Source organism: Pyrenophora tritici-repentis, chromosome 3, assembly GCF_003171515.1.
Source record: "Pyrenophora tritici-repentis strain M4 chromosome 3, whole genome shotgun sequence".
Classification (NCBI taxonomy): domain Eukaryota; kingdom Fungi; phylum Ascomycota; class Dothideomycetes; order Pleosporales; family Pleosporaceae; genus Pyrenophora; species Pyrenophora tritici-repentis.
Genome location: NC_089392.1, coordinates 3276408 through 3298694, shown reverse-complemented (window position 1 = coordinate 3298694; position 22287 = coordinate 3276408). Strand labels below are relative to the sequence as shown.

The window sequence follows — 22287 nt, the reverse complement described above, 5'->3', positions numbered from 1 at the left end:
GGAGAGAGAAGAAGAAAAATCTATCATGTCAGATAAACAAAAAACGTTGCCCGCGCTGGGTCGTTGAGAATTAACTGCTGCTAACTGGTAAACTGCTAGCTAACCGCTTCCTATCTTATCGATCCGAAAAAGCCTCCCTTATCTCACTACTACAGCATGTAATATAGATATGTTGAAAGCCGAGATCTTCCGCCGAAGTCATCTGACTATACTACTCTTACAAGATGAGAGCACCGCCGAAGAGCGAGGAAACAAGGACAACGGCACCGCAAACGAGGGGCGCAAAGCTGAACTCGGGAGCGTGAAGACCGGCGGCAGCACCTGAGGAGCCAGTGGGCTTAGCACCACCGCTGGGAACAACACCGCCAGAGGTGACAGCGCCGTCACCAGCACCAGCAAGGTTAGTCTCGGAAGAGCCAGAAGTCTGGGATCCGTCACCAGAAAGACCAGGGCCCTTTCCAGCACCGTTCTTGAAGAGGTCGGATGCGCCAGAGGGGACAGCGGGGAGCTCGTCGGCCTTCATGGTCACGTCCCACGTCTTGGATTGGTTGGGGCACTGCGACTTGGCGCCGTTGGACTTGTAACCACCGTCACCGCTGGGGTTCTTGGTTCCGGCGAAAGCAGACATGAGGGCCTTGAAGTCGTCGCGCTCAGAGACGCTGTCGCCCTTGATGTCGACGAGACCGTAGTTGGAGTCTTCCTGGGAGTACTCGTAGACGAGACCGCCGGAGTAGACGCCAGTCATGTTGGTGCTGTAGAGGGAGGCGACTTCGGAGAACTTGCGGGTGTTCTTGTTGCAGCCGTATTCGGACAGGCTAGGCAGGGTTAGAAAGGGAAAATGTACTGTAGTTCATGTGGAACTTACAAAATCGGGATGCTGTAGTTGGAGAACTTGGCTACCTTCTGGTCCCAACCGGAGATGGTGTAGGACGAGGGGTCACAGTAGGAGTAGTCGTTGAAAGCGAAGAAGTCGCTGCGAGCAGCATCGTCACCGCAGTTCATGTAGTCGGCCATTTCGTAGCGGTTGGACTCGACGTCAGCGGCGGAGTAACCAACGGGGATCTTGCGGAGACCACGAGCGTTCATGTAAGACTTGATGTCACGAGTGACAGCCTTGACATAGGGAGCGCAGTTTGTGGTCTTGTCGTCGTTGATGACCTCGTTGGCAGAGAAGAACAACAGGGTGTTATCGTACTTTGCGAACATCTCGACAGTAGCGAAGATGCTCTGCAGGTACACCTTATTGTACGACTTCTGGGGCTCGGCGCGGTTGATGGAGTACTTGGGAGTGTTGAGGTCGAGCGCAAGGTAGATACCAGCATCGGCAAGGAGACCCATGCAAGTGTCGTGGTTGGCGCTGTTGTCGACAGTGTAGATACGGACAGTGTTGATTCCAAGCTTCTTGAACTCAGCAATGTCACGCTTGCATCCAGCTTCATCGGCAATGGGGTCCTTTGCGTCAGATGCGCCACCGGGCTGGTAGTCTACACCACGGATGTAGAAACGCTCGTTGCCAGCAAAGAAAGCTGAGTCAAGTTAGCAATTGGGCGGATGGAAGTATGCAATGCCTGTTTACGCACCATTTCCCTTGACGGTGACTGGCGTAATGGACGAGGCACGCTTCTGGACCTTCTCGGCGGGGCTGGCGACTGCAGAGGCCACAAGGGCGACGGCAATGGCAAAGGTCTTCATCATGGGTCGTGTGTTCGAGTTGATGATAATTACGGTTGAGCGACTGTCTTGATACAAGAGGCTACCAACGGGTAATCACGTTGAAATAGTAGTGTGCAAGCGAGGGTATCGAGAAGGCGTAGACAAAGTGAATAGCAACTCCTGATTAAACGAGTGTAGTGAAGTTGCGATTAAACAAGTAGCTTCGCAAGAAGTAGCGACTCTTGAATCCAAGTGAAGAGCAAGAGAGAAGTTTGGTTCCAAGGAGAAGGGTGGACTGGCAGCCAGGTTAAAGCAGGTGGGCATGCGGAGGGAGGCGACGCGTCCAATTTTAGTGGAATGCATCTGCCGCCTGTCATTGGCGCCTACCCCGGTTGCTTCACAAGGCGCAAAACGCCAACCCCTGAACAAGGCGCCAAGACCCACTCAAGCGGGCTAACATGGCCGGCAAGCTCAACCAAGGATTTCCTGAGCCGTGGCGACTGATGCTTAGATGCACCGACTCTTGCCTTGTGAAACACGCGTCGGCCGTCAATCTTTGTCTCGTTTGACGCTGCACATGACGATCTGTATTACGAACATGCTCCCTTTCCTGCTTGAGACTGCGAGACGCGCCTCCGAGATTACGGGTGGGCAACCGTCACCCACTCTCCAAGATTAAGTCCTGGACCATGACAACATCCCATCGAAAGCCTGCTCGCCGCTGGTCCAGCTGCGACTGTGGGGTTGCTGTGAAACTGACCGGCCGCCCACTCAGACACTGCCTCAATGCCTGCCGGTCCGTTTATTGTTCGTTGTCAGGTTTATTGGTTCAGCCGTCACCTAGCCACACCACCAGCTCATCCCGACCAGCGCCGTTTCTAGATTCCTGCTAGTGTTTGCGAGAATAGATATGTTGGGAACAAGCCGTCGTGTTTCTAGCAAGCTTCACGAATATTGATCTCACCATGATGAAATCCAGTCTCTCATTCAAGCTCCTCAAATAACTTCCTCATACAAACAATATGGCATTTTGCCATGATTAATTAGCGGGCGTCATAGTTATTGCCAAACCCCCAGTATGCACATGGGCGCTGCGTTTGTGCAGCCCCAGATTAAGTATCTCGTAAATGGAAAACTGAGAAAGCTTTGCCCTCCCAAAGAAGCGAATGGGTTATCGAATCCTCCGTCATAGTCCTCGTATCGCAGCCGCCCTGCCCGGCATCTCATCCTCCCAACACATTTCTTCGTTTATTTCTTATTCTTCAATCCAAAGTACAATCCAAGGACTAACGCGATGACGCACAGAATCAAGATGACGGTCAAGAGGATGTACCACTTGAGCTTTCGTGCACGCCTCGCAGACTTGATACCTTGGTCCAGCTGCTTGTTGGCGTTTTCCGTGTCGTCCTTGACTTGCACAGTCTGCTCCTCAGCTTGCGTTATTTGCGCCTCTTGGTAGACGACCTGCTCGTTCAGCTGGGTGAAGAGGAGCGCAAGCTCGCTCATCGTCTTTTCGATGCGCTGGATATCGTTGTGGCGTGCGCGCACGGCGCCAAGTACACTGGATGCTTGGCCACTGCGGTTCGACTTGAGCTGTTGATTGTTAGTTGTGTCCATTCCGGGTGCGCATCGTGCTAGACTTACAGCTTGAGTAAAGATGCCCTCATCGCCCAAGTCAGAGTTGGCAATCTCGTTGACCTCCTCGTCTGTCGCATCCGGGTTGATAATGCGGTACTGCCTTCCAACCGCCTCACGGTACCGCTTAGAGTAGTCGGCCTCCTCTTTCTGGAAGTCCTCCAGCTGGGCCTTGAACGTCCGCTTCAGCGCCTCGACCTGTGTCCGTTTGGTCCGGTCATTGGAGTCGCGCACGGCATCTCTCTCCAAAAACTTGATCTCGTCCTTGATTTGCGTATTCCTGATCTGCGTGTTGGTCACGATGGCCTCGAGTTCGGCGGTAGATCGGTTGTCGGGCGATGACAGCATGCGCTGATGCACGTTCGCGATGGCTTGGATATCCGAGGTAAGCAGGCCAATGCGCTGTTTGACGCCTTCGATGCGCGCAAAGAAATCTTCTCTGGTCAAAGGCTTCGGCCCAGGCGCTTCCATGCCGGCTTGTCCATGGCCAGGTAAGTCGCTCATGGGCACGTCGGTATGTGGCACGTTTTGCGCGGGGTTTACTGAGTATTGCGACGGCTGCGAATAGTTTGAGTCGCCATGGCGCTGCATTGGGGCAGGAGGGTTCAGTTGCGACTCGTCTTGCTAGATTGCGCGTCAGCTCCATGAATTATGTCGTGCCCTCACAGTCGCTTACTCCTCCGCCATACGGGTTCGACGATCCATAGCCGGTGCCGCCATATGGGTTTGCTTGACCGGCATATCCTTCCTCAGCCTGCCCATAGGGATTTCCGCTGTATTGCTGGTAACCTTGCGACATGGCGAGTGTTTTGCTGGCGGGAATTGACAGTGACGGAGCGAAGGTTTCGGGATGCCGCAGTGGAGCTTAAGATCAGCCGCGGAAGCTACGGAAACAAGGCCTGGGGGATGCGAGCGCGTGAAATGAGGGACCAAAACAAGAGTCAACTCCGCAAACTTTCTTCACGAAGCTCGGCTGGCAATGCGACAAGGAAACGAAGATTTGGGGTAATTAGTAAATGCAGTGCGCAAACTTGTTTTGATGGGACAACTGGGAAATTAAATGGCCATGAACCCTTCTCTCAGCCGCCCGCCTGCACGTCACCAATGGGACGGGGGCGGAGCTTACGCCTTAGTCATCGTCCGCCTAATGATCCGACATGTACATCATCGTCGCCGTAGCGAGCGCTTCCGCGAGGCAGTGCGACCGTCATGTGCCACGACACATAGCCATCGCAAGGCAACACAATTGTCGGCCTCGTGATTGTACCGTTTGCCGTCTTCAACACGCATTCAAAGCCAAGTCTAACTCGTACGTGCAAGTAAGCCGAAGTCGTCGCCCAAACAAACATACCCGAAGCCTCTTATCGATCCTACTTTCACAGCATGACGTAATGCTGGAATAGTACCCGTCTTAGTCTACGGGAGTGTATATCGTGACTTTGCAACTGTTACTATGCTCTGCGTTATTCACCGCCCATTCGCACGGACACCTCTCAACACTACTGTGAATCATCACAATACGCAAGACCCAGCTCGGCTCTGTTGGGCAAGCTGTCACAACCTCAACTGAGTTTTGATTCATTCGCGTTGCTCAACTACATGTCTACAAGAACGATCAACACAGAGTGTCCGGGGTGCGCATAGAAAGGTAGACTACTGAAACAAGAAGAATACACTATGAAACACATGTGGCATGGCAAAGACAAAACAATGACATCAGTCTGCAAGCCTCTCGAAACCGGCAATTACGACACACTGAAACGTGCAGAAACCAACGAGGGACGGGCGAAAAAGAAAAAAGAAAGATACGAGAAGCTGGTACCATGATTAAATTTCCGAGCTTGGATCGTCACAGCCGGAACATGGTGTCGTTCAACCGCGGATATCAAGGTTTGTGATTGTTCTTCCAAGTTAACGTAACTCTCATCGCGCTGCTGATGAAGTGGGTTTAGGCCTTTAGACAAACTGATCGCAGGCTCTTGCATGACATGGGTGGTGTGTATATCGTAGGTCTGCTTAGCAACGCGTTTGAATTGGCTGAACAACACTGTCTCTTGACTTGCCTTGGTCTTGTTAAAGACTACAGTGCCAGCCCGAGAGAAGCATGTCTCGAATGTTCTGATAATGTCTTTGGCGTCTTCGTGGAATGTGAGGGACATCATCACCCAACGTATTTTGTTGAAGAATACTGGTGGTCTTGGCCTAATCTGATAACATATTTCAGGGACTCATTGAGATACTTGGGGTATATTCATGAGGAGTTGTTCTTTTTGTTTTGGAGTGCCGTGTTCTGGTATTCCTCACACTCGCTGTTCACGTACCTAGCGCTACCCCTGCTAGCGTCTTTCTAGCGTCCTATATGCGAGGAACATCAAAGCTGACAGTCCATCAACTACTATACCACCACCACTACAATAGATAGCCCCTGACTACCTCGGTTGTGGCTCGTATTCAAGGTCAGATTTCACGTGACTTGCTTCAACGAAAGCAGACCTTTTGCACTTGCGAGTGGTGTTGTAGTTGAGGTGACAAGTGATGCAAATCGAATGCGCCGCCATCACCGAGTCCAGGTCATTAGAAGACTGGGCAGCTGATTGTGCTCAATCTATCCAGAAATGGGTTGATACGTGTGAAAGCTGCGAAGAGCTTGCGATGCCTCCATCGCCAACACCCAGCGTCACGTCCAGGGATAGCCACCGAAGGATGGCTAGGCTAGTTGAGCGGCGCTTTTCAAGCCCGGTCAAGGAAGCAAGCAGTCTGGAATATCGGGCAATGAATATGGCGGATGCGAATTTGTTTGTCGACCACTTCCCTGAAGCTCCTAACGCTGTTGAGGAACAGCTTAGGTGCATAGTTGGTGGAGAAAGAGGGGCAGTCGGTCAGCAGCAATCAGTTGAATAGCTGGCGAGACAGTATTGCGAGCGGTCGAGAACATTGGCCAAAAGGTGTGCCTGGAGAAGTCATCTGGCTTCGGACTTGCTAGAGCCACTGAGCGAACCTGGACCAGAGGCTTTGATGTTTTCTGCATCTGAGAAACGTGAGTCTGCGGCTTCAACCCTTTATAAATCTTAAGCAGACACTGATTTTGCTATGTGATAGCATGGCTATCAGAACTTAAACCAACCGCACCATCACCACAAGACTTCATTCCCCGCACCCTGGCCTTGGCTCAACAAGGCGTGTCGCAACGCTCAGATCCTGCTGATACCAACCCACTCACCTTTCAGGCTCAGTCAACCCCCTCAATTCTTCCGAAAACACCCGTATTTAGCATGCCATCCACCACTCGAAGCGACGTCTCCTCTGAGAGTCCAAATGGCCTCACAACACTTAAGCCAGACATCACCCTCGGTCTGGCGCACATATCCTTCACTCGCATGCAAAGAACTGTCTTAACAATGTTGCAAAACGTATCCTGCGTCCTAAGCGAGCCATACCAATCGCAGATTGGCCTCCGCTTCCCTTTCCTAGTAGTGGAGAATAAAGGTGGCGCCGTAGGTGGGAACATGCTCGGGGCGCAAAATCAGGCCGCGGTTGATGGGGCTTGCGCTCTTAACATCTTTGGAGATTTTCAAAGCATTGTTACGCGAATCATGTCCCAATACAACCGAGACAATTCAGGCACGGATCAGGGGGAAGATGTCAGCATGTCTACGATTCTGTTTTCTCTGACAACAGAAGGGCCCCTGCACGAGATATGGGTACACTATCGGGTTGGTGATGAATACCATATGACGTGTTATCGAGCATGGCGCACGACGCGACGCGAGGATGCAATAAAATTTGCGCAAGCATTGGCCGGTATTGTAGAATGGGGTAGGACTAATTTCAGGGAGAATGTTGTCAATATGCTTAGCCAGATTGAAGAAGCTGTAATTGCGGGTGTACTAGCAAGTATGGATGCATAGGTTCGGCAATGAAGACACGTGGAATGCGGGAAAGAACAAGATACTGCATTTTAACTCTCTAGTAATGGTTTCAGACTTTATTGACCTGGAGAGGCTGCGGAAACAGCTGTGGTTTGTGTCGGAATTGAATACTATGTATTGGCCTTGTCCCTCAAGCAAGAGTTTGAGAAGTCTGCCGTTATACTAAGACATTTGCTGAAAAGGTTCATGGGCTCTCGCTCTTCGTACGTGTCAACAGATGAGCAACAGTTTCTCCAACAGATGGGAAATCTAGCACCTCTTCACTACTGACAGAATACCCCCTCTTTGAGTATTCAGAAGCCAACGCAGCAGCGGCGATTCCATTGCCCCAGATCTCATAAAACGGCGTCTGATGCGTGAATCCAGGATGTGACTTGAAGTCAGCTCCTAGCACCGACTCCCAGGACGACAAGACTATCTCTTCCAAAGCCTTGGGATACTCTGGCAGTGGCGGCGAGTCCACTTTCATCTGCTGTAGACAGTCGACTGGAACATCTTGGGGCACTGTCACACTGGTCTTCGGGAGGGTCTCTGAGATCTGGCGTTCCAATACATCAGGAAGCTGCTGGTATACCGTGGTAAAGTAGTCCAGCACCGTCTTGACCCAGTCTTTGCAGAAAGTCTCAGCCGAATATCTCAATTCAACCTCCAACTCATCAGCCTGAGCGAAGGTTTGCAGCCAAATATCAGCCTTGTCATGCTCCGGCTCATGAACATTGAAGTCGCACCCCCCGTGTTCAGAGAATGGAGGATCAACAAACGCGAAACTGAGATGGTTAACTATGGAAGAGAAGTGCGTCCACCGAGGCCAGTTGGTACACTTCTCTATGATGCGGTGGTGTCCCAGGTTGCCATGCTGGAGCGACTTGAGGTAGCTGCTCTGGATCGAGCTGAGAAGTGAAGCGGTTTGCCCAGTCGACGAGACGTTGGCGTGCAAAGACAGGACATTCATGCATGGGCCCAGAACCTCTGAGATCTTGGCCATGGGCAGGTGTCGTCCAGAGATGATGTAACCAAATACAACGGAGTCCTGACCTGTGAGTTTCGACAAGACTATAGACCATGCGGCGAACACGGCGGTTGCGGTCGTGAAACCAGAGGCGTTCAGGTCTACTAATGGAATGGAGGCTTTGACGACGCTGTTGATGGGGCAGCTCACGCTGGGGCGGGTGTGGGTCCTCAACTGGCTCATTGAGCTATTGGTCAGGGCTTCTTTCCAGTGGGATTCGGAATTGGTACTCGCCAGGGATGCTTCGGCGTAGAACTTGGTGAATGGGATGACCTCCAATGGCCTTTCTTAATACAAAGCTTCGAGTGATCGCTACAGCTTGTCGAGACTGAGTGCATCGTACTGAGCGTGAGAGATCCGAAGGATCAGTTGGTGCATGCTGTCTGTGGCGTCTTTGACTAGCGTGAATGCTACCAGAGGGTCGCCAAGTTGCGTGTGGCGCTTCATGTCTTGCTGGATGGTCTCTTCGACATCCTGATCCATATCCTTGCCGTCCACTGAATCCTTGACAGCGAATTGGAATGGGTAAGCCTTGGATTTTAAAATGACCTGGAAGGCTTGTCTTTCCTTGACAGAGAAGATCGTCCGTAGGATGGCGTGTCTTTCGACGAGTTGCTGGCAGGCGTTTCGCAGCTTGTCAGTGTCCAGCGGCTTCTTGAACTTGAAAACCATGTAATCATGCCAGCCATGGGGCTTGAGCAGACCCTGGCCGATACACCAAGCCTGCCAATCTGTCGCTAAAGCGATCTCCTCAACATCGTCTTGGGGGAAAGTGGAGGCGATTGTACCTATCGTATAGGTTGAAACTTCACTCCCTGGCTTGTTCGACTGGTCATTCACTCCGAAACTTGCCACTGCATTCATGGCTTGGAGAGTCCTGTGCTGCAAGATATCTTCGATAGATATACCAACATCACCCTTCCGTGCTTCTGCAATGAGCTTGATGCACTGAAGAGAATCTCCACCAAGGTAGAAGAAATCATCCTGCAGCCCAATACACTACGTAGGAATGCCGAGCACGGTGGCCCAAAGCTGTTGCATAGCCTTTTCCTCTGGTGTCTCTGGCACAGCCTTTTCCAAAGAGCCAGTATGCTTCACCAGCTCAATCAATGGCATCGCAGCAGCTCTTTGACGCAATAGCTTCCGATCCAGTTTTCCAGACGCGTTCAATGGTCGATTCTCGAGCTCCACCAGTCCGCGTGGTACCATGTAATCCGGAGCTTTGGTCGCAAGTCGCTCTCTCAAATGTTTTGCCTCGGTGGAAAAGTCTCCAGATAAACCATTGATGAAGGCCACGAGCATAGGCCCGTTGCCATTCGCTGGTTCCACAATCTCCACCGCAACAATCACACCAGGTGGCAGACAATCCAACATGGCCGTTTCCACCTCCCCAAGCTCGAAACGCTGCCCGTACAACTTGACACGCGTGTCCTCCCTCCCCACGATCTGCACGACGCCATCCTCCATATACTTTGCCAAGTCTCCCGTCCGGAACAACCTCACCGGTCTATTTTCCCCTCTCTTCTTCGCCCAGGCAAGCGGTTCCTCGATCAAGGCCTTTGCGTTTGCTTCGTCGTTGTTCCTATATCCCTGGAACAGTCCTGGGCCCTCGAAAAGCAATTCTCCCGTCTCCCCAATCGGCGCCAACGTATCCGCATCATCTACGTCAACAATCCACGCACAACCCCTCATGAACTGGCGCGCCCTGCACTTCTTCCCACTTGTGTCGATGATGTTGGCAATGCCCACACCTCTGTCATGCCAATCGCCTCTACGAGCGACAGTCGCGGCGCCCAGATGTCGATGAGTCGCTGGGTCACAGGCTCGCCGCCTACAGTCAAAAACTTCAGGCACTTTACATCGTCCGGGCTCAAAAGATTGAGTAACGTGGGCGTAAGCACCGTTCTAGTGATTTCCTTTCTGGTGATGAAGTTTGCGATACCACCCATGCGCTCTTTCTCCGGTGGTAGCACGAGTAAACCTCCGTTGCACAGCGTCTTGAGGGTCGTGACAGTGCTGGCGGCGAAAGCCTGCGAGGCGAAATTCAGAACGCGGCTCTCTGCTGCGTAGCCATGGCCGTGGACGACGTTGGAGACGGCTCCGCTGTGCGTGTGCTGAACTACTTTGGGTAGACCTGTCGATCCGGAGGTGAAACACACGTAGGCGAGATCGGTTGGCTGGTTGACTGGCAGGCTGGGGTCTTCATTGTCTTTTCCAGGATCTTCGGCGCTATCAGAGACGCTGCTGCATATCTCGGTCACGTTCGCCACGAGCTTGAGATCCGTCCCGGAGAATTCTCGACTAACATCACTCTTGGACTGACTGTGGCTAAGCACGCGTGTAGCCGTTCAGTGGGGTTACTGGGATCAAGCGTTGTATACGCCATGCCTGCTTTTGACACTGCCATCATGCAGACGACCAGCCAGGTAGATTTGTCGAAACAGATGGGCACAATCTCATCAGAGGTGATGTCGGTGAGTATGCTGCGGAGATGGAGAGCTAAACGAGTGGAATAATCGTCAAATTGGGTATATGTCAGGGTTCCATCGGGGGCATCCACGGCAGGGTCTTCAAGGGATTTCTTGACTTGGGCGGAGAACACTTGGGTTATTGTAAGTTGAGTGGTTGGTGGGAGTCGAGCGTTCCAGGACCATATCCGGTCTTCTTCCTCTTGAGTATGTAGTCCGCCATGATCTGGAGAGAAGAGTTGAGGTATGTGCTTGGCAAGGGTGTGGGGTGTGGTAATGGTGGGATATAAAAAGATGTGATAATGATACGGAATCAAACGCGAACCACCTACCTAGGTAGGTACTTATACACATTTTTCCCTCTGCCCCGCACCACGTGTGGACCAGATTCTGACAAGCAGGCCTGGCGGGTTAACTGCCCCAATCAAGTTGGCAAAAACCCCAGCTGCCCTTCTCGTTGTGGTGTCTCAAGTAGTACCTCCTTCACCGCTTACAACAACACTCAAATGAATCAGCACGACCCTATGGCTCGTGAGGCGAGCGCGCACACTTCACCTGGCAGTACCTCTTTGACTGTCCATCATTAGTATAGATATCACTCCAGCCACATCTCTAGTCATGAAGGCCTCCGCCTCTTAGTTAAATTCCGAAATATACTAATCACAGGAACCAAGCGTACATGCCCCAGGTTTCTCCTATACCAATCACAGAATCCGAGTGTCAACGGCGGATACGCTCCCCTCACGCCTATCAGTAATAGATTAATTTAAACAACCCGCAGTACTGCCGCTGCCGCTGCCTCTCGTTTAGAGGGAACTCGACGCGTAGCATGTCACTGTCTCCAGTCCCCCGCCAACCTACGACCGGATCTCCGCTCTTTCCGTTTTCCGAACACTTATCTCGGCCGGGGCTTAGACATGGCAGTGTGGGGTGTAGAGGGGAAGAGCTACGACGATAGCCGGTGCAATGTCGAGCGAGCTGATACTACACATATAGGAGTGCGAACTTAACGGCGCTAGCCCTAATTTGCCTTCCCAAGTAAACATCATAGGGTCCTTTTCGTAGCATATTGTAGTCATTCCTCACATAATGCGGTATTTAAGAGCCTTCAAATACATCCAAAGTGCACTGAACGGATGATGCAAGCGGACGATGGGCGAAACGAAATCAAAGGAAGTTCAATGCATAGGATTTGCATAATTATGGTTTTTGATTCTGTCTATGTGTCTGCAAAGATATTTTTAGTTCCCTTGTAGCCCAGCTATCGTATCTTTCAAAATGCTCCCCCATGATATCATGTGCTGCCCTCCCAAGATGGCCATCAAAAACTTTTGCGCATCCCTCGATGACCTGCACTAAGCCACACTAGAGACAGCCATATAAAGTCTCCTCTTCTCAGGCAGCACTCCTTATCTTCTTCTTCCTCACTGTCTTTCTACATATTTACACTTTCTATAAAACAGGCGGAATAAATATGAAAACAGCGGTCTTCCTCCTATTTCCAAAAAAGATGACGTCGGAGACTATGCTGTGTGAGCACGGGCGGGTCTCAGGGAGGCCTTATAAATTCTCTCTCTTCCAGAAAGGTTTCCTCTCTTCTTCTCTACTATTCCTCTATATAACTACATTCTTGAAAAAAAACATAACACGAAAAGCCGGATGAGCTGTCTTTCTGCTTTTTCTAAAACATACCACGGAACGAAATATGTTGTGTCTCGCCACGGGAGATGGTCAGGCATACCTCAGATCTTCCCTCTTTCCAAAAAACATACTCTTTCTAGAATACCTTTCGCTCAATGTATGTCGCTTTCCGCTCTAAGAAATAGTTAGGCATGCCTCAAATCTTCTTTTTCTGTTTCCCATCTCCTGAAATTACATTCTAAAAAACAAGTCGCGAGATATGGGCCCTTTTCCCCACTTCGTTGTTCAAAAATCAGAACATACCAGCGTATGTGGCGACCTGACCCAAAAGATCGTAGACATCACGTTCACGTCTGGCTGTCCTGCGACACTCCTATCTTACTACGAAAAGTTCAAACCTGGAAGTGTGAAGTATATGTGCTCGTCTTCCTCTTTCCCTCTCTTTCTGAAACTAGCATCGAGCAAAGACATGTTTTCCTCCAGACCTGGGACCTTGAAAAATAAACATCCGCAGCTGATGTCTCCAAACCACTGAAGTAATTACCCATCTTACTACCTTGCACCACTTTCTTAAAATAAGTGAGAGGTTGAGACGATGGCTTCCTGCCGTCCAAATCTATCAATACAGCGGCATCCATTCTATGTCTTGTCCGCCTTTTCTAAAAATTGATCGCATAAACATTCATGACTTCCTGGCCTGGACTTCTGAAAACTATCACACATAGAAGTTACGGAGTGGCTGTGTCTGTGTCCGTGCGCTACTGCAAGGTGTATAAAATCCCCAGTTGCCTTCTACTTCTCTCTCTTCCTTCTCTACATTCAAGACCTTCCTTCTTATTCCCAAAATTAAATAAGACCGACGCCTTGAACATGTGCCGCGACTGTTTTTAATTTCCTACCTCCATTTTACCTTCTGACTGAAAGGATGCACACTTAAAATACAGAACAAACAAACTGGATGTCTGCGCCGGAGCGATTAAAAATACCAACAAACCGATGACATGCGTCTCCTCTTCCTTCTCCTTCCCATCAACCTTTCAAAAGTTGGGAAGGATACAAAATGGTCTCTTCTGGTTGTTGTTTCTAAAATTAATAATAAGACGGACCATGGACGGGTGTGCCTGGGGTGCGCATATAACAAATCGACGATACTATAACAAAATGTTCTCTTCCGGTTGTTGTTTCCGAATACAAAAAAGATAATATCCAGACGCTATGTGTGCTGGTGTGCCTGTGGTGCGCGTATAACAAAAAAAAACGATAATTCTGTGTGAACTCGGGGGGTTTTGTGTGTGTTCTGCCTACTCGAAAGTTTCCACTGAAGTAGCGAGCTTTATTCGAAACGAAAAACCAAGATGTACATGGCCAAACGAAGTTCGTGAACAACACCATGATCCAGTCGGCCAGGTATGTATGCTAAAACCACTCAACACATGAAACCATGTATTATCTATATTCTTGCATGCCAAAAGACGCGTTCCTATCCTACCATGTGTCCACACTCCCTTCAAATCTCAAAAACACCACCCATGCCCACTCTGACATCCACGAAATCTGGTCTCCACCCCTTGAACTGCACCAATCCTCTCTTAACTTCCTTGACCCTCTCCAGCCTGTTCTTCGCCTCCTGTTCCTGTGCCAACCTGAACGCTTCCTCATCAATCTCAAACTCGTCGAGGCTGCCCAAGCTCTCTTGCCGGGGCTTCGTCTTACTAGCCGCGTCGCTTCGCCGATGTGCGGGGGTTTGGCCGGTGAAAGCTGAGATGCCGGATTGGATGACGTCTTGGAAGGAGGAGTGTGTGCGGTTGGGGAGGGCTTGACGAGACGGCGCGCCGGAGAGGTCGACGTCGTCGAAACTGTTGTAGGCGTCTGGTTGGCCGTCAATAGAAGGCTGCATGTCGCGGCGACGGTCGCGCCATACACCCCGGCGCAGTTCAAAGTTTTCTTCCTCGAGTTCGCGGACTTTGGCAAGGAGACGGTCGCGCTCTTCGTCTAGTAACTCTTGAACACTCGAATCTTCGATTGAGCCCAGGTCTGCTTTGCGACGACGCTGCTCTGCTTCTCGTAAGCGGGCATTCTCGTTGCTGAGACCGGTGATGCGAGTCCGCATTTCGGTTGCCTCGCGCTCCACCTTCTTATGTTCTTGCAAGCGTGTCTGGTTCCGGGCATCGTTGTCGCGGTGTAGTTGTGTAAGAGTCTCAATCTTCTTCTCGAGCAACTCGGCGCGCGAAATGGAGTCTGAAGCCTTGCGATTTGCGGTGCCCAGCTCGGCCTCTAGTTGCGCAATGCGTGTTTGCGCAGAGTCGCGGTCTGAGCCATCCTTCTCTGCCTGATCGCCTGCCTTGTCCAAACTCGCCTTGAGCTCCTCCAGCTCAGTCTTCGTTGAAGCTGCCTCTTGCTCCGCTTTTTGTACTGCGGATTCAAGGCTTGAGATCTTGGACTGGAGCTCATTATTCTTGCTCGTTTGTTCTGACAACTGCCTGTTGACATTGGATATCTCCAGCTCGAGTGACTCAATGGTTGCGGATTTGGAAGCGACTTGTGCGTTCAGATCGTCAACGGATGCGCTCTGGCTCGGTGATGCGGTGGCCGTACGGCGTGAGGATTTGTTGCTTTGCGACTGTGCTTGTGATAATTGTCTCTTCAGCGATTCGACCTCTGCTTTCTTTACGTATGTTAGTATATTAAACAACCTGTCGCACCCACCCCATATGCATACATACCAGCTTGTCAGCCTCCTTGCCCTTCTCAACCGCAAGCGCAACATCTCCCCTCCCCTCCCTGAGCTCCTCTAGCTCCTCCTCGCCCTTCTTCCATCTGCTTTGACTTTCCTCAACTTCACCTGCGAGCCGCTTATTCTCCCTTTCTAGCTCCTCGATTTTCAGCGCCTGTTCCCTGTAAACCTCACTCGTGATCCCAGCACCAGGCGACAGAGGTCCAGCAGCAGCTCCTGAGCGATAGAAAGACTCGGATCGTTGTCGCGACTCAACTGCGACTGAAGGCTTGCGTCCGTGCGACGACTTGGGTACGGCTAGCTCGGAGGGCTCGTCATCGTCTTCTGGGGGCGGCTCCGATACGGTTGTTGCTTCGACAGGCTCAGGTTCGATTTGTTCAGGCTGGATCTCGGTAGTTGGCGCATCGGTCGATGCTTCGGCTTCGGTTTCGGCTTCAGCAAGAATCTCAGTCTTGTCTTCCTTCTTCTTTCCGCCGGCTTTCTTTGCTCTTTGCTTCTTCAATTGCTCGACCTATGATGACGGCATTAATATATGGCCGGTATAAAAAGGAACCATAGGCTAAAAGAAGGATAAGGGAATAGCTCCTATACATCCAGGGATATCATAGGTGTCATCTTCCCCCTCTCTCATAGCGCAAGGCGCAAAAAAGGAGTACCTACGCGCTTCTTCGCCGCCGCCATCTTCTCCGCCTTATCTTTCTCTTCGTCCGCCATTATGATTGGTGATTGCGATTATAGTGTTCAGCGCCTGACTTCAGCGTGGAGCTCTCGATTATGGCGGGGTGTGGAGAGCTTCGGTGATGCCAACTTGCTCCGCGAAAGCGCGCTAGTGCCGAATAATGCCTAGTCGCATTACGAAAGTCGATGAACACCATGGCTTCAACCATGGCTTCGAAGCATCCAAGTCAGCGAACAAGGATACGTTGCAATAGTCAACACCATGGAGCCTGTGTCTTTACTCTTAGCTCTCTAGGCCTAGACAAGCATAAGCCTCCCTATAGTCCTTCAAGGAATAGCAAAGCATAGATACCGAGGCACAAAATACATACATCCATGGATACCTAGGGGTATAGACACCATCACATCGGCACAGCGCCGTCAAGGTTCCGACATTAACATTCAAAATTACGATCCTAACACAACAGATCCATAACTACCCACCTATCCACTTGCCAACCGATCCCCATCCCACACCATCATCCATGCCCCCATCACCAACCACCCCGATCCCTCCACAACCGGCATCACCCACCCCATCTCCCCAGCAACAACCGCAACAACCAGCACAGCCTCACGCCTACCTCCCCATGCTCAAATTCCGCAACGACGCACGCTCCTCATCACCTTGAAACGACCCAACGCACGAGCCCAAACCCACCCAACGCTCGCTCGCTCGCTCGCTCGTCTTCGTATCCGTTACCGACTTGTAACCGAGTTGCTCACGAGCGCCGTTCGCGCCCAAAGCTCTCATAAGCCACGCCGGCCCTCCACATGCCTCGTGTTATGTAAGGTACCCGTTTATGGTATGTGTAGCGCGTGAATGATCTCCAGTGCATTGTCAGCATCATCATCATCCCGCGCGTGCGTGCGTTGCGTTGCGTGCGTGCATATAGGCTGTTGTTGTATTGTGCAAGAACTCCACTTGGCTGCCTGTGCGCGGCGGCTACGTGTGTGGATTGATTGCGGGATTTTTTCTTCTCGGTGGTTGCATGCAGCTCATAATACTTGTATGTATAGGTGAGTGGAGTAACAGCACAACAACATACGTTACATACGTGAGTCGTGAAGTGCCGAACCGTTCATCCCAGCTCATCTTACCAGTTCGCGCCGAGACACCATAACCGTTTCATACTGATGACACCAGACTGGCTACATCCAGTAAATGATTGACGGTGTTAGAGCTTGCGACGAGCTGCTGACTGAGGTCATGTGTGTCTGTGTCATGGAGTCATGGGGAAGGGATTCCAAGGCCTGAAGCACTGGGCAGCGGCTCGTGGGGTTAGCCGTTGTGCCTGAGAAGAGCACTGGCCTCCCTTGGTCTGTGTGTTTGTGTCCGTGTGAGTGTCTACGTAGATAGTGGGCAGCAATGATGACAGATGACTTGGTTTAAATTTGACAGCGGGTTACTGCGGGACGAGGTTTGGTTGATCGCTCCGTTCGTCGCAATTTCCACGCCGTCCGGAGACGGCGCCGATAAGTGAGATAGCAGATAAGTTGATAGTGGGTAAGCACGGCTGAGAAGCGAAATGCGTCGTGTCGCAAACATACTATGGTTGAAGATCATTCACGGGACAAAGTTAATTTGCGGAAAGGTTGATTTCAGTGGTTTTCGGGAGGATTCTTGTTTTGTTTCAAAGATTCATTTCAGTTCAAATTCACTATCTGATTCCATCCTTCACAAGCTCGGGGTCTACAGATCAGCCCACGAGATTGCTCCATGTCCACATACATGCCCCATCACTCGCACAATGCGCCGTGATTCATCCCCCAAAAGGATTCGGGCGTATTGTATATACTGCCTTCATGAAACGACTGTAGGAAATAAAAGAGTTGTTTTTGTCGTGCCGTTCTGCCAAAGAGGGGCAGTATCGCCGCTACTAAGCGGACATGTCTTGTAGAAATCCGCAATGGGGGGGCGGTATAACCAAGCGTATGGCCGTTGATAAAGTATGATGAAAGTTGATGGATGCAAGGAAATGTAAAGGAAAGGCGTGGGCGGTGTATGTGCCGCCGCAAACAAAGAGAACCAGTCGAGATAACCCAGATGATGTCCCACTTTCATGCACAGATGCAAATCAAAGGACCTAGATACCCGTCTTCCCAGTGCTCATAAGGGAGAATATGCTGTTGAAAAGGAGAGTAAGAAAAAGTCCGGTTCGCGTATGCATCGCAGGTGTGTAATGCGCCATTAAATAATCATTCGCTGGTAAACTCCATGGTCATGCGAGAGAAAGGTGAGGTGATGTGTGCTCATTTGAGCAAAGCCATAATGTCGTAGTGGGGTACAATTACTGGCAAGCAACTGCGGGTCGTCGGTTCGGAGGTAAGGCGAAGATATGCAAGACATGGAAATGTCAGACCAGATGGCTGCATTATTTCGGGTTCCTGGCGGGAGAAGAGTCCCGAGTGGTGTTTTGGAAGAACTTCCTAAGTCTGCTTCCAATGTTCTTCTTCTTCTTTTCCTTGGGAGCTTCACGATGCTCGGATTGCGGTCGTTGCTCAATCGAAAGCTTGCTACGTTCGCTGAATGACGATGAAGACGTCCCCATCAGCCGAGACAGACTAGCAATGCTAGAGCGCTTGCGACGCCGCGACTCGATCTCGCTAGGATCAGAGGACAGTGATGATGTGCGATCGCCAATTCTACGCGGGCTGGCAAGTGGGTAAGCATTCTGCAGCATTGCGCTCGTCATTGTTGACCTAGACGACGTCAAAGAGGGCACCTCGGTAGAGATGCGGACTTCAGGACCCGGTTCGCCAAAGCGCGGAGATGGCATGACAGGGTAGTCTGTTATGGACGAAGCTGCAGTGCCTCCACGTGCTGTATCGAATGAGATTTGACTGGAACGGTAGTCTGGCGATGAGAAGGACGATGCAACGGTATCAGGCGTCATGATGTTTTGCTGATGGAGTGGAAGGGAAAGGTTCATGACAGGCTCATGTGGCTTTGGCGAGTCTTCGCCCCCATGAGGAGTAACTGTAGAATCGGAAGAGTGCGTCAGAGAAGACGTCCGGGGTTCCTCGTAGTCTTCCACAACTTCGATGGGTTCAGGCTCTGGAAGTTGCTGAACAGGAAGCGCTCTGGGCGATACTGGCTCCGATGATTCAGAGTCAGCTGTCTTAAGATTCCTCTTGATACAGAGTCCGTCATTGAAGTTCCAGTTGATCGCGGGTCCGTGCTGTTTTACCTCTGCTTCGACGACGGCAATCTTTGGCTCAGGGGTCCCGACAACAACAGAATCCGACTTGGTTTCCTTGGTTGGAAAAACCATGGTCAAATCATCCTCAGGCTCCTCCTCCTCGAACACGTCGTCCATGGGAGAAGCATTCGCAATTGCAGATGATCGGTGCTCAAAGGGTACCAATTCAGGCGCGCTCTCCGTCCTTCGATGGCTGGGTGCAATACCGCTGGCACTGTGCATAGCCCGTCGATGTGCCGAGAAGCCACGTTGGCGATCTCGGGGGCTAGTACCATTGGGTGTGTTGAAGGGTCCGAGTGCTGCATCCAAGTCGATTACCGGGCTCATAATGTCAGAATCGACACGTGTCAAGGCACGGGGCTGCCAAGACGCGTAGTTTGTGTCGATTTTGATCCTGGGAGTAGAATCCTCGGTAGGAGAGACGATCGTGACCGTGGTGTCTTCGTCGAAATTGGGCTCAAAATCCATCTCCGAGTCGTCCGATTCGTCAGCATTGAAGGTCGCCATTGGAGGTGGCGTTGGGGACCGCGCCTTTACCCTCTTGCTGTGCTTTCCCTTCCTGGTAATGATTGAATTCGCCCAAGACTTGACCTTACGCGGCTTGCGGCCCATTTTGCGCGCGACGCTCTTCGGCTTTTCGATAGCTTCTGCCGCCGGTTCGTCAACAGCCATTGGAGAGGTGAGTGGGGAATCGAAAGACTTGGAGAGGGCGGGATCGGATGCGCTGGTAGGGAGTGTTGGATGCGCGCTAGAGTCCCGGCGAGAATCCTTGTGGAACAGGCTCCGTCGCTTGGAGGGGAGTTTCGGGGTGGGAGTCGTGGGCGAAACGGGAGAAAGAGCAGACACGGGTCGTTTGCGATCGGACGTGTCGCCATTCATACGGCCACTAACGAACATATCCAACACTGCTCCAGCAGTGCTTGGTCGGCTGTCCTCATCCTCGACTGTGTGTAATGAAGGGCAAGGGCGTCCGGATCGAGCAGGTTGCGGGCTGCCGCAGCCTACGATGGATGAAAGACTGTTGGCGGCCGAATGTCCACGCAGTGACATTGTAGCCTCTGTTTCGGAGGATATAGTCGAAAGCGGGCGGATCGTCTCGATCCTATCAGAGAAAGTGACCCGAGCCCTCGATGGTGGCCGCGCGCCATCCTCGTCTGAAGGATTCTCGCGTAGTGAGGGCTGAGAAATGGACCTGTTGAACTTGTGGCCTAGCGGAAACGGTTTGCCCTCGGAGGGTGTGCTGGGCGCACTGCCGGTTCGCGAGGGTGTAGGTCCAGGCACAGGAGGCTGCATAATTGTAGTCAGGTCATGAGAAGAAATGGCGCCTGAACGACGATGGGCGTGTCCACGGCGGCCTGCAGGAGGGCCTGGTCGCAGTGTGGCGCTCGGCACAGGCAATACATCGTCTCCTTTTGTAGGGCTGCTGCTCATGGGTGCGGTTCCGCCAGGTCGAACATCGCCACCGATGAATTCGCTTCCACCCCTTCGGTGTCCATGGGTCGTTTTTGTGGGAGTCACTGGTAAGGCCAGTGTAGCGGGTGACTGTGGTGGTGAGGGCTCCTTTGCTGGCTTTGCTGCTCCTGCAGGGTTGAATGAAAAGTCTGGCAGAGCGTTAATGGACTTTTGCCTGCGGTGCGGCATAGATCCTCGGCGGCCTTGTGGATATGCTTGTAGCGACATTGGCCGTCCGTTTGCGGGTGCCGGTTCAGAAGAAGCTGTGTCTGGTGCTCGCATGGGGAAGGAGAATTCCGGGTTGGGGATGAGCTCAATGGGGCCTGCATTGGCATGTTGTCGGCGCTGGTAGAGCGGAGCGCCAATGTTGGACTGCGACTGTGTAGCCTGGTGCCGTGGCAGAGCAATTTGCGCCATTGTGAGATAATTAGCTGCCCTGTTGGACGCCGCGGGCTGCGACAATGGGCTTCAGGAAATTAGAAGTAGTACAGCCAACGGACGCGCAGAGAGGTGGCTAGGATGCAAGTGAGATTGGCAGCGTGCGTTCCAGGGACAGCTTGCCGGACCCGAGGGGACAGCGTATGGTTGGACGGGTGTCGGTCGAGGTGCTACAGGCGTGAGACGAAACAAGCGCTTTTGAGGTACAAGTGCCGACGCGATTACTACTGACGCGAAACAGTCAGCACACACAAAGGTTGCAAATTGCAAGGCGTCGCAACAGGTGACGCGAGGCAGGCGGCGAGGTTGCGTACAAGATGGCAGCGGAGGAGTTGGCGACGATAATCGGCAGTCGGTCGGCGGCAACGGGCGTAGTAGTCGGACGGAGTGAAGCCAGTACACCCAAGGATTAAGGAATGACGAAGAAAAATGAGCGGACAGATGCCTAGAGTCGCCTCAATTAGTTCGAGTTCGACAATGGGCTCCAGAGAGAGTTGAAGAGGCGCGACAAGGAGGGCGGGGAGACGTCGACGGGGTGTATAGGCGGAGTGGGTGAGAGACGAGCACCTGGGCAACCCGCGCTTTTGTCGGTCGTTCCTTCCCAGGTTGTCTGCGCGCTAGCGACGACCCACTATGGCTTGCAGGGATAGCCCCGTTCGTGCTTTCTACCCATGCAAATCGCTGGCTCCCTCGTAATTTCGCGCCTGATCCACACGATGCGCTGCTCAGGTACCAAAGTACCTGTACTGCCCGCAATTCCTTTTTAGCACACGTTCAGCGACCGAATTTGCCCACCGCCTGGTAGATGGCTTCCGACAACTGAGTCTGGCCGTCGGAGATGCGCTGTGCAGGACCACCCTCGCCGCCCGCCTCACGACTGACTGCAAGGCTACCATACCAAGACAAGACCACGGCCGAGACGACGAGCAAACCCACTCTCCCACTGTGACTCTTGCGCGGCGTCACCATGTCTGATGTAGCCGTTCCCCTCGGTTGGCCAGTGCCTTCTGCTGATAGCGTGCCTGAAGATGCCTGTTGTCTGTCTAGCCCAATGTAGTCTTGCCAGTGCCAGTTCCCAGTTCCCAGTTCCAACTTCTATCAACGCTCCTCGCCTCACTGGAGCGGGACTACGCGATATGCATCGTCTTCGCTCTGCGTGCAGTCTGTCCATCATCTCCCAGATGGTCTTGGCCACCTGCCGCAAGCCGACGCCGACCCCTCTCTTCGCCGTCGTCTTCCGCTTCCAGCCTGCGCCATCGCATCGCACAGCGCGGCTAACTATGGTCCCGACACCGACCTGCTGCTGATGCCCGTATGTAAACAACATGGCTGCCCGTCAAACTCAAGACGCTCCGGCCTACCCGTCACTTCTCACGCTCACCTCACTATCGTCGGCCTCGAGACATGA

At 52.1% G+C, this 22287-nt stretch overlaps 9 protein-coding genes across 9 annotated transcripts; 1 reads left to right on the top strand and 8 right to left on the bottom strand.

Moving 5' to 3' along the window:
- Positions 1-217: 217 nt before the first annotated feature.
- On the bottom strand, positions 218-1692 carry PtrM4_086270 (Glyco-hydro-72 multi-domain protein; the record flags this gene model as incomplete). The annotated part of the gene is made up of 3 exons (XM_066106709.1): positions 218-815; positions 866-1526; positions 1581-1692. The coding sequence occupies 3 exons, from the start codon at positions 1690-1692 to the stop codon at positions 218-220; spliced, it is 1371 nt and encodes a 456-aa protein (XP_065963647.1).
- Positions 1693-2901: 1209 nt separating this feature from the next.
- On the bottom strand, positions 2902-4087 carry PtrM4_086260 (t-SNARE complex subunit, syntaxin; the record flags this gene model as incomplete). The annotated part of the gene is made up of 3 exons (XM_066106708.1): positions 2902-3246; positions 3298-3912; positions 3965-4087. The coding sequence occupies 3 exons, from the start codon at positions 4085-4087 to the stop codon at positions 2902-2904; spliced, it is 1083 nt and encodes a 360-aa protein (XP_065963646.1).
- A 2216-nt stretch (positions 4088-6303) lies between these two features.
- PtrM4_086250 (uncharacterized protein) lies at positions 6304-7196 on the top strand (the record flags this gene model as incomplete). Its single annotated transcript, XM_001940104.2, has 2 exons — positions 6304-6325; positions 6388-7196. The coding sequence occupies 2 exons, from the start codon at positions 6304-6306 to the stop codon at positions 7194-7196; spliced, it is 831 nt and encodes a 276-aa protein (XP_001940139.2).
- A 205-nt stretch (positions 7197-7401) lies between these two features.
- Positions 7402-8409, bottom strand: PtrM4_086240 (phenyloxazoline synthase mbtB; the record flags this gene model as incomplete). The annotated part of the gene is made up of 1 exon (XM_066106707.1): positions 7402-8409. The coding sequence occupies one exon, from the start codon at positions 8407-8409 to the stop codon at positions 7402-7404; it is 1008 nt and encodes a 335-aa protein (XP_065963645.1).
- A 129-nt stretch (positions 8410-8538) lies between these two features.
- On the bottom strand, positions 8539-9090 carry PtrM4_086230 (Condensation domain containing protein; the record flags this gene model as incomplete). Its single annotated transcript, XM_066106706.1, has 1 exon — positions 8539-9090. One exon carries the CDS (start codon positions 9088-9090, stop codon positions 8539-8541), a length of 552 nt encoding a protein of 183 aa, XP_065963644.1.
- A 135-nt stretch (positions 9091-9225) lies between these two features.
- PtrM4_086220 (CaiC, Acyl-CoA synthetase (AMP-forming)-AMP-acid ligase II) lies at positions 9226-9693 on the bottom strand (the record flags this gene model as incomplete). Its single annotated transcript, XM_066106705.1, has 1 exon — positions 9226-9693. One exon carries the CDS (start codon positions 9691-9693, stop codon positions 9226-9228), a length of 468 nt encoding a protein of 155 aa, XP_065963643.1.
- A 221-nt stretch (positions 9694-9914) lies between these two features.
- PtrM4_086210 (phenyloxazoline synthase mbtB) lies at positions 9915-10917 on the bottom strand (the record flags this gene model as incomplete). Its single annotated transcript, XM_066106704.1, has 3 exons — positions 9915-10554; positions 10608-10827; positions 10878-10917. The coding sequence occupies 3 exons, from the start codon at positions 10915-10917 to the stop codon at positions 9915-9917; spliced, it is 900 nt and encodes a 299-aa protein (XP_065963642.1).
- A 2925-nt stretch (positions 10918-13842) lies between these two features.
- Positions 13843-15783, bottom strand: PtrM4_086200 (MscS-porin multi-domain protein; the record flags this gene model as incomplete). The annotated part of the gene is made up of 3 exons (XM_066106703.1): positions 13843-15000; positions 15059-15514; positions 15730-15783. 3 exons carry the CDS (start codon positions 15781-15783, stop codon positions 13843-13845), a joined length of 1668 nt encoding a protein of 555 aa, XP_065963641.1.
- A 2378-nt stretch (positions 15784-18161) lies between these two features.
- On the bottom strand, positions 18162-20858 carry PtrM4_086190 (Atrophin-1 multi-domain protein; the record flags this gene model as incomplete). The annotated part of the gene is made up of 1 exon (XM_001940107.1): positions 18162-20858. One exon carries the CDS (start codon positions 20856-20858, stop codon positions 18162-18164), a length of 2697 nt encoding a protein of 898 aa, XP_001940142.1.
- Between the last annotated feature and the right edge of the window lie 1429 nt (positions 20859-22287).